The sequence below is a fragment of the Penaeus monodon genome, chromosome 16 (genome assembly GCF_015228065.2).
Source record: "Penaeus monodon isolate SGIC_2016 chromosome 16, NSTDA_Pmon_1, whole genome shotgun sequence".
NCBI lineage: Eukaryota > Metazoa > Arthropoda > Malacostraca > Decapoda > Penaeidae > Penaeus > Penaeus monodon.
Window position 1 is genome coordinate 13,936,070 of NC_051401.1, and position 10,875 is coordinate 13,946,944.

General features: G+C 42.3%; 1 protein-coding gene across 2 annotated transcripts; it reads left to right on the forward strand.

Moving 5' to 3' along the window:
• Positions 1-1,304: 1,304 nt before the first annotated feature.
• On the forward strand, positions 1,305-8,139 carry LOC119582528 (FAD-dependent oxidoreductase domain-containing protein 1-like). 2 transcript variants are annotated; one of them, XM_037930840.1, is made up of 8 exons: positions 1,305-1,710; positions 2,276-2,505; positions 4,388-4,501; positions 4,993-5,131; positions 5,739-5,884; positions 6,065-6,308; positions 6,453-6,561; positions 7,863-8,139. In XM_037930840.1, the coding sequence occupies exons 1-8, from the start codon at positions 1,375-1,377 to the stop codon at positions 8,000-8,002; spliced, it is 1,458 nt and encodes a 485-aa protein (XP_037786768.1). In that variant the 5' UTR covers positions 1,305-1,374; the 3' UTR covers positions 8,003-8,139. The 2 variants fall into 2 exon arrangements, with proteins under 2 accessions (XP_037786768.1, XP_037786767.1); XM_037930839.1 differs by having other exon boundaries at positions 1,306-1,710; positions 6,447-6,561.
• Positions 8,140-10,875: the final 2,736 nt, after the last annotated feature.

Genomic DNA, 10,875 nt, shown 5'->3' on the forward strand with positions numbered 1-10,875 from the left:
CTCGATCTCTCAAGGTTAGTGAGAGCTTTTAACAGGAGGAAAGATTTGCAGATATCAAATCCTTCGGGAGACTTCGTGATCTAGCGACTGTCTTCTCTGTAGGAAACACCGCCACGATTATGAAATCTACGATGAACTCTAAGACAACCTGGTATTAGAAGTCGACTTTACACCTTTGTACTACACATTTAAGTGGTAATATTGTCAACTGACAATCTTACTTATGTAACTATAACTCCACAAAATACTGAAGGTAATAATATTGACAATAATGTATGAATAACAGCTATGACAATTACAATCGCATTTTCAAGAAAAAAAAAAGAAATACAGTCAGTCAGTTGATCTATATGCTAAGAAAAATAGTTTAAGAAAATGAGAATAAGGAATAGAAGAAGGGTGGGGAGGTAAGGAGAGGTAAGCCAAGCTGAAATGTTGCTATCTTAGAAACGATGTATAATGCCACTTAACAAGTCATTTAAATAACCTTTTTGAACAACAAATCTGGTATTTCGCTAAGTTATACCCTGTCTTAAGCTGTAACCACTTTAAATGCAAAGGTCCTGGGGTTGCAAAACTTGACAATTATCTCATGAATTTATTTTACATAGGTTCTTTAAAGTGAATTAAACTGGTCAGATACTGAGCACCAATAAAAAAAAAAAAAAAAAAAAAGTCATCTGATATAATTATTAAGCTACGGTACTTAGCAACTCCATACTGAAGATCTCGGGAGTCTATAACTGAAGGTGGCAGGCTACGGAAGAAGACTATGTGTGCTACTGTGTTCCCTTCAGGATAACTTATTTATGCAAACTGATACAATTCTAAGCTACCGATATATCCATATGGCTTGTAATTTTATTTACGTGGAACTTACTCTGAACTGCTTTAGCCACTGATTACTTTGGCTCCCAGAAAATTACCTGCCACTTCCATCTCAACACGATTTTTTCACATTCATTTCGGGGTATTTGATCGTGATGGAAACTTTTTTTTTTTCTTGGTACCACCGGCATTGTTAGTCATATGAAAGTGCGGCGGAAAAAAAATGGCATGCAGGTGTTGCCTCTAGACTATTGGTTCTTCAACTGCCTACTTCTCTTTCAAAAATAACATGAGAGTAAGATCAGTTCTAATAGTATCAACATGAGTAAGGTTGTCACCAAAGTTCCTAAATACATAAATAACAAGGATAGATCTTAAATTTTGCCATATCACACTGTGACACGATACTGTGAATTATCATCATCAGGAGACCGACCTTGTGTATTGAAAATCGAGTTGCTGATGATAAAATGCTAGTGTGACCATCACTTAATCAGCGCACACACTTGGAATACGTTGCACACCTCAGGGCTCTCGAAGGCAGCAATGTCACTGTATCATGGCATTATTTCTCGCGTGCTGGTGAGACCTTGCGCTTCACTTTACAGACGAATCGAACTGAAATCTGGGCTTCGAACCCAGCGTCTGATTTGCACACGCCAGTCTTCCGCCACGCTTTCCTCACCGTTTGCAAGTTCGAGTGAAAGAACGAGAATATACAAAAGTGATGGGACAGTGCAGAGTGAAGAGCAGGGTTCGTGGCCGGAGGAGTGTGACGTGCTTGTGCTTGGCGGCGGGGCTGTCGGTTCCTCCGTGGCCTATCACCTTCGGCAGCGAGCTCAGAGGGGCCTTCGGGTAGTCGTGGTGGAGCAAGACCCAGCTGTAAGTCGGTAACATGATCTGTGTGTTATTTTGCTATCATTATCCTTTTTTTCACATTGTTGTTTAAAATACCAATAATAGAAAATGTAGATGCTATAGTTAAAGCACAAGATTAATCTCTAAATACAGAGTAACGCAGTAGTTCCTCAGACAAACCCAATACCTGTAGGCTTATCCGCAAAGCGTTAGCTATTTTTTTGGTAGATTTTTTTTTCTACCTTTTTTTTTTTTTTTTTTTTTTTTTTTTTCAAAATGTGTTCTAGTTCTGCTTGTTTTCTTCTTTGTTTAAGCGTTATGATTACATATAGTTTTGAAACATTATCGAAGATTCCTTTTCTCAGGCTTCTTTGTTGAAACATGAATTCTGAATACGATTAGATCCCACTTCTCGTTTCTTCTTTTTAGGCATATGTCAAAATCAGTTAAATAATATCAACATGGAAAATATCAGTAAAGGAGACAGTATCACAGCAAATTAAAGCAGCAATAATTATTGCGGCTTTAATTCAACTTATATTTGCACATGTAAAGATAATAGAAACTAACGCATTTCTCACGCATCCAGTATACAAAGGCCTCGACAGTGCTATCTCTAGGTGGTATCAGACAACAGTACACAGTGAAAGAGAATATCCAGCTGTCTCTGTACGGAGCGGAATTCCTACGTAACGCCGCTTCCTTGCTGGCCGTGGAGGGCGAAGAACCTCCTGATGTGCAGTTCAGACCGCAGGGTTATCTCCTGCTGGCGCCCGAAGACAAGGTCGAAATACTGAGAGAGAACTTTAGGCTTCAGGTGTACGTTCCTTATGTGAATTTTCAAAGTTCTATATATTTGTTGTTGAAGTAAAGCCAAGGGCATATACATGTGTAAAAGAGAGAGAGAGAGAGAGAGAGAGAGAGAGAGAGAGAGAGAGAGAGGGAGAGGAGGAGAGAGAGAGAGAAGAGAGAGGAGAGGGAAGAGAAGAGAGGGGGGGGGGGGGGGGAAAAAGAGAGAGAGGGGGAAAAAGAGAGAGGGGGGGAAGAGAGAGAGGGGGGGAAAAGGGGAGGAAGGGGGGGGGGGGAAAGAAGAGAGAGAGGGGGGGAAAGAGAGAGAGAGAGGAGGGGGGGAAAGAGAGAGAGAGGAGAGGGGGGGGAAGAGAGAGAGAGAGGGGGGGGAAAGAGAGAGAGAGAAGGGGGGGGAAAGAGAGAGAGAGAGGGGGGGGAAAAGAGAGAGAAAGAAGGAGAGAGGGGGGGGGAAAAAGGGGAAGAGAGAGGGGGGGAAAAGAGAGAGAGAGAGGGGGGGGAAAGAGAGAAGAGAGGGGGGGAAAAAGAAAGGGGAGAGGGGGGGGAAGAGGAGAGAGGAGGGGGGGGGAAAAGAGAGGGGGGGAAAAAGAGAGAGAGAGAGGGGGGGAAAGAGAAAGAGAAGGGGGGGGAGGGGGAGAGAGAGGGGGGGGAAGAGGAGAGAGAGGGGGGGGGAAAGGAGAGAGAGAGGGGGGGGGGGAAAAAAAGAGAGAGAGAGAGAGGGGGGGAAAGGGGAAGAGGGGGGAGGGGAAGAGAGAGAGAGAGGGGGGAAAGGAGAGAGAAAAAGGGGGGGAAAAAGGAAAGGAGAGGGGGGGAAAAGGGGGGGAGAGAAGGGGGAGAAAGAGGAGAAAAAGAGAGGGAAGAGAGGAAGAGAGGGGGAAAGAGAGGAAAAAGGGGGGGAGAGAGAGAGAGAGGGGGGGGAGGAGAGAGAGAGAGGAGAGGGGGGAAGAGGAGAAGGAAAAGGAGAGAGGGGGGAGGAAGAGAGAGGGAGAGGAGAGAGGGAAAAGGGAGAGGAGAAGGAGAGAAAGGGGGGAAGAGAGAGGGGGAGAGGAGAGAGAAAAAGGGGAGGGGGGGGGGGGGAAAGGAGGGAAAAGGGGGGGGGGGAAAAGGGGAAAGGAGGGGGGAAAAAGAGAGGAAAAGGGGAAAGGGGGGGAGGAGAGGGAAAGGGGGGGGGGAGGAGAGGAGGAAAAGAGAGGGGAGAGGAGAGAGGAAAGAGGAAAGGGGGGGGAGGGGGGAAAAAAAAGGGGGGGGGGGGGGGGGGAGGAAAGGAGAGGGAGAGGGAGGGGGAAAGGAGAGGGGCGGGAGGAGGAGGGAAAAAAAAAAGGGGGGGGGAGGGAAAAGGAAAAAGGGGGGGGGAGGAGAGGGGGAAGGAGAGGAGGGGGGGGGGGGAGAGAGAGGTGGGGAGAGAGGGAGGGGAGAGAGAGAGAGGGGGGAGGGGGAGAGAGAGAGAGAGAGAGAAGAAGGGGGAGGAGAGAGAGGGGGGGGGAGAAGAGAGAGGAGAGGGGGAGAGAGAGAGAGAGGAGAGGGAGGTGAGAGAGAAAAAAGGAGGGGGGGGGGGGAGAGAGAGGGGGGGGAGGAGAGAGGAAGAGAGAGGGGAGAGGAGAGGGTGGAAGAGAAGGGGAGAGGAGAGAGGAAGGGGGGGGAGGAGAGAGGGGGGGGGAGAGAGAGGAGAGAAGAGGGGAGAGAGAGAGAGAGAGAGGAGAGAGGGGGGAGGAAAGAGAAAGAGAGAGAGAAAGAGAGGGAGAGAAAGAGAGAGAGAGAAAGAGAAAGAGGAGGAGAAGAGAGGAGGACGAGAGAAGAGAGAGAGAGAGAGAGAGAGAGTAGAGAGAGAGAGAGATGAGAGAGAGAGAGAGAGGAGAGAGACCTTATTCATCATCTCTCACATCTTTGCCATCAGGGAAACGGGGGCTAAAGTGCAGTTTTTCACCGCGACGCAACTGAAGGCAAAATACCCGTGGCTCAACATAACAGGAGTTGGCGCAGGTGTGGAAGGCTTTGAAAACGAAGGAAGGTAAGTGCTGGCATTGCTCTTCATTAGCACGAAACGAATATAATCTTTCCTGGGAACTAAATTACCTTGCATATTGTCATGCGCACAAGGGAAATTATATCGGGGCATGCAACTGGGTCAGATTTAGTCGGTTTTAATCACTGGCTTTTATTTACCATTTATTCTCCAGATTTGCACTGTACGGTAAAACGCGCAATGTTCCAGCCATAGAATTACAGTGCCGTGTCTTAGCTTATTATATGTAGTCGACGCTTCTTCGTCGTAGTTACGTTGAATGTCTGCGCATTTTGATAATCCTTTGTATTAAAGATTAAACAGAGGAAGCAGATTCTCTGTGCAGTATTTTCCTTGTTTAAGAAGAATGCCAAATTTATATACCGAAGCTTTCATCAACGAATTCAATCTACTGTATAATAGTGGTATCAAGTCTACCAATAACAATCATCTGTTTTCTCCACACAATGTGTATGTATTTCGAATTTACTCAACAGGTTCGACCCTTGGGCTTTGCTATTGGGGTTACGTCGCAAAGCCACGAGTTTGGGTGCCGAGTACGTGAGAGGCAAGATATGTGGACTGAGCAAACGAGACCAAGTGGACGGGGCGCCTGCAGCTCTGACATCTGCCGAGGTTTGTGGCAAGGGAGAGGGAGAAAAATCATGCAGACATTTGTTGTTTCGACTATAGCTGTAGTAGTTATCACTTCTGTACATATTTTTATAAGTTGTAACCTTTACAGTTATTTTTTTTTTGTTCGATATGAAGGAGATACTTGAATTTGTACCCTGGACGACGTAATGATATTTTTTCGGTTTTATATGGTACCTGTTGATTTCACTCAAGGATGAACATTCTTCGTGTTACTACGTGGGGAGTAAAGTGTAAGCTTAGCTAAAGCATGACCCGTCATAAAGTAGAACAAGTTTGCTGCTGCATAAACTTTCTCGATTAGAGACAGGTCTTGATTTAGTATAAGAATAAAAGTTAAAATACATTCGTTATGTTAACTGAATGGTCCAGGTACTGAATAACACAATTTATTTCGTGAACTTGAGAAAGAGTCCATTTGTATACTGCCTTTTATTGTAATTGACATTTGCTTTATTGTATTGTGCATTAAAATTCTGCCGAGAAAGGCAGCAAATACCCTTGATACAGCTATTTAAGTTGATAGTGCACCAATTGATAAGCTGAAAACCATAATAAATCAGTACAGTGGCAATGTAATTTTTTACAGATACTTCTTCCGTGCGGCACAAGACGGAGCATTGCCTTCAAGCGTGTGGTCTTGGCGTGTGGGGCTTGGTCAGGCGCGGTGGCGGCGCTGGCGGGGATAGGGGCTGGTGAAGGCGTCCTGGCCATGCCCTTGCACATTTACCCCAGGCAAGTTGCGAGTAATTTAATGTTATGCAATAGAGCATAAGTGCTTTATAATATTCCAGGAGCATGTAACCTTTATTCTTTATTACTCACAATAATAGGTTGTTACTGTTTGCTATTATAAATCCTGCGATTGCTATCTGGCAACAAAGGAACATGCAATCTCCTCCTCCCCCCTCCTAGGAAACGGTATGTTTACATCGTACACGTTCCGGGGCTACCAGGGGCCAACACGCCAATATTCATCGATATGAGTGGCACATATTTCAAGCGAGAAGGCCTCAATACACACCTCTACACCGTCGGAAAGTCTCCCACTGAGGAACAGGAACCTTCCATTGATGACCTCGAAATTGACTACGATTTCTTCGAGAACGAAGTATGGCCTGTGCTTGCTAACAGAGTACCTGTCTTCGAGAACCTAAAGGTATACAGATATTGTTCCGAATTCTGTCTCGTATACCCAAATAATGTGACGACAACTCCCTTTATGAATTTATAATTAATAAAGTCAGCCTTACAGCTATTTTTGGATATCTTTTAGAGATGTTAATTTCCCTACCAGTTACAGGGAGCCTGGGCAGGTTACTACGACTACCATACCCTGGATCAGAATCCGATCATAGGCCCACATCCAGTCTACGCCAATATGTTTATCGTGACTGGCTTCAGTGGCCATGGTAAGGTTTTGAATGCACGCGCAAAAGTAAATGAGTATGTACATGTATGTACGTGCCCATACGTACACACACGCCGGCACACATACACATACGCATACACACGCACACACGCACACACACACACACACACACACACACACACACACACACACACACACACACACACACACACACACACACACACACACACACACACAGAGAGAGAGAGAGAGAGAGAGAGAGAGAGAGAGAGAGAGAGAGAGAGAGAGAGAGAGAGAGAGAGAGAGAGAGAGAGAGAGAAATAGAAAGAAAGAAAGAAAGAGAGGGAGAAATAGAAAGAAAGAAAGAGAGGGAGAAATAGAAAGAAAGAAAGAAAGAGAGGGAGAAATAGAAAGAAAGAAAGAGAGGGAGAAATAGAAAGAAAGAAAGAGAAAGAAAGAAAGAGGGAGAAAGAGAAAGAGAGAAAGAAAGAAAGAGGGAGAAAGAGAGGGAGAAAGAGAAAGAAAGAGAGGGAGAAAGAGAAGAGAGAGAGAGAGGAGAGAAGAAGGAGAGAGAGAGAGGAAAAGGAAAAAGGAAAAGGGAAAGGGAAAGGGAAAGGGAAAGGGAAAGAGAGAGAGAGAAGGAGAAAGAGAAAGAGAAAGAGAAAGAGAGAGACAGAGAGGGAGAGAGAGAAAGGAAGGGGGAGGGGAGGGAGAGAGTGAGAGAGAAATGGTTAATGGTTAAAAGCAAAATAAATGTGCTAGATATCGTACTAGTAGGCATTGAGGAGGGGGTAGTAGTTGCAGTGTTCAAAGCTGTGGTCAAAGGAGAGCCTGGGGTCGGGGAAACGGGAAAGTTTGAATTGGTGGGGCTATTTGATGTAGGGGTAAGCCTCACTGCCCCTAACAAGGGTATAACATCTTCATTATTGGCCATGGTAAGCCTGGAGTATGTTGGGGAGAGGAACAGGGTCCCATTGAAGGGTAAGTGCAACACAAAAACAGGGGATACCATGCCCATGGCTCCCTCAGGCCGTTCAGGACTGGCACAAAATCAGCCTTTCATCCTTTCAGCATGGCTCTCACACCGTAGGAAGTGGATAGTAGAAGGGGCTGGGAAAGGGACGGAAATGAAAAAGCAGGAGGGGATAAACACCATCTAAAATTAGTTGAGTTGAGGGCTGAGCCCCAAGGCAGGGGAATTCCACAATATGGGTCCCAGTCCTTGCCTCCTAAGCTCCCCCCCCCCACACACACACAACAACAGGAAAGGGATTGGGGGGTGGGGAGAGAAAGAGCATGTTTACATAATTATGATTTAGGATGTTCTTTTTTTTCTCCCAGGTGCACAGCATGCAGCCGGAGCAGGACTGGCCACAGCGGAGTACATTTTGGAAGGGAAATTCTGTACCATTGACCTAAACCGTTTTTGTTTTGAAAGAGTTCTCACTGGTGAGGCAGTCAGAGAGAAAAATGTTATATAAGAGTGAAGCCATGTCCTCACTATGTGAATTCTAGCATTAATTAGTGAGATTAACTTAAAGGGACAATGTCTTTACGTGCAAAGTCCATTAGGTTCATACTAATATGGACTTGTGTAATAAAATTCAGTTGAAATTTGCCAAGTTTGTTTCTTATGCTTAAATAGTTATATTTTATGAAACTTGCTCTTAGATTACATGCATTTTGATACTAATATCAGTGTAAAATTTAGCAATAAGAATAGTGTTTTGTGTTTGCTTTTAATTCTAAATTCAGCTAGTTATTACACTTTGATTAACATCATTACAATTATGAAAATCATTCTTTTAATGAAGTACATATTGTCAAATACTAAATATAGTTTTATAAAATTGGTATTCTTACTTTCATTCATAACCAACAGATCAATCTAGGCCATTTATTACTCATTGACAAGGAAGGAAATAAGGCAATAAATATTTGAATTTTATTTTTACATTTAGCTAGATTTGCCTTTAGTATAATCATTTTATGAAGGAGGTTTCAGGAATGTATCTGATGAAACAAATATACTACATAAAATCTTTTTACACTACATATGATTCTTGGAAGAGAACAGATACACATCACTGGACACTAAATATTTACTGACAAGTAGCTGGGTACAAAGCACAATATACCACCTTAAACAAAGCAGCAAATGGAATGAACAAATGTACATCCAGGGTCTATCTTTCTTCATATACTTATCTATATATCTAATATACACATTAAAACCGATAACAAGATGAAATAATAAGAAAATGAAACAAAAAAAATATATAAATCTGCTCAAGATGATGTACAAGGCAAATTTTCTTTTACTTTCTCATTTTACATGCCATTTAATTCTATATTATGAACACAACATTTCACTTCAGTACAACTTAGGAGTGCAAGATCCCATCAAAGAAAGAAAGATGACTTGGGCAACCCAGTGGCCTTGACTTCAGTGATAACTGAAAAGGAAGTTTATAAGTAAATCGAAAATGACAAGATATAAAATGAATTGAATCAACAAAGTTAATTTTATCATTGAAAGCCAAAATGAAAACAGTAAGACCCTTTTCCCGACCACAGAACCTTTATGGCCAAATAAGGAAGGGAGATAGACTTTGTTTTTTTTTTTTTACTATTTAAACTCTACGATTTTAAAAAAATGAATTAATACTGAAGTTTAGTATCAGAGAAAAAAGGAATAAACAAACAGCTGGATTACCACAAGGTTGGATTCCTGGTGCACTTTAAGCTCTGCAGAACCAATACATAGTGAGCTGATGGACTGGAAAGCATATCTGACCCCACATTTCGCTTTGCAATGTGAAACATGCAGTTTGCAGCTGTTTGAAATACATCGCAAAGAACAGTTTTGAGGAAAGGAGCTATGATTCCTATCTCTATTCGGAATGGTCACAACTCGGTCTCTCCATAAACGTTCAAGGTAAAAAAAAAAAGAAAAAAAGAGGTTCTCTCCATGCATAGTGATTGAAGAGAATTTCAACTTGAGAGAGCAAAATCAATATTGTATCAACATATATTATTGTTGGTTTGACGAAAGAGAACGCTTGGTCAGACCTATACAAGAGGCAGCAGCTGGAGATAGAGCTGAGAGAATATGGGTAATATGTCAGTTCATAAATACTTTCTACATACAAACAACAGCGGTCAAATATTCAAAACAAATAAGAAAAGAAAAAAACAGGAGTGAAAAAAATATAATAAAATAAGTATCTGTATTTACCTTGTACAATCTAGCACTCAAAAATATTGAGTATATACAGTATATAACATCTAGTTAAGGAACTTTTACCGTGGTAGATAAGCCATCTGTGGACAAGATACATGAGAATGAGAACTTACCATATCTGCAATTATGTCACAATTTTAAAATGATAGATTCTCTAAAAATCAAAATTCATCCAACAGGTGTCAAATTCCTGATAAAATAAATTAACAGTTAGAAGACGAACATGAAAAACAACATATAATCTTTTTGCCTCGAACATCAATTTATATAAACAAAAGTAAATTACACTATGAAGTAGTATCTAGTTTTTTTCCCAGCAAGACAAGTGAGTGATAGAAGAAAACTGAGAACTGTCACTTAATATTCTATCTGTGAAAATGCAGATGTTCAGGCATGAACATTCTCACACTTTCAAACAAATGATATAAAACATGCAGTACACCCCACACAGAATAGTTTCTTGATTACAAATGATATTGTTCAAAAAATTTTGTATATATCTTAGAATTCACACGCAAACAAGCACATTCACACACGATGATGTTAAACACATAAGCATGATAAAAGAAAGCACAAACAAATACTAGTCACTTACGAAAGGGAGGTAAAAATTCACACAAATACTACTCACCGCTTCAGATTGTATTTCAATGTTGAAGAATCATTGACTGAATTCTTCCAAGTAGAAGGAAAACTTTGTCTGCTCCATCTAGTAAAGAGAGTATGGATCACTGTGCGAAGTAGAAACCACGCTGTTCTGATAGCAAAACCGGAAAAAAGGAGAAAAAGGAGAGAAAAAAAAATGAAGAAAAAGAGGAAGAAGGAGAAAGAAAAAGAAAGAGAGAGAGACAGAAGGGAGAGGAGAGAGAGGAGAGAAGAGAGAGAGAGAGAAGAGAGAGAGAAGAGAGAGAGAGAGAGAAGAGAGAGGAAGAGAGAAGAGAGAGGAAGAGAGAAGAGAGAAGAGAGAGAGAGAGAAGAGAGAGAGAGAGAGAGGAGAGAGAGAGAGAGGAGAAGAGAGAGAAGAGAGAGAGAGGGAGAGAGGAGAGAGAGAGAGAGAGAGAAGGAGAGGAGAGAGAGAGAGAGAGAAGAGGGAAGCGAGAGAGAAGAGGA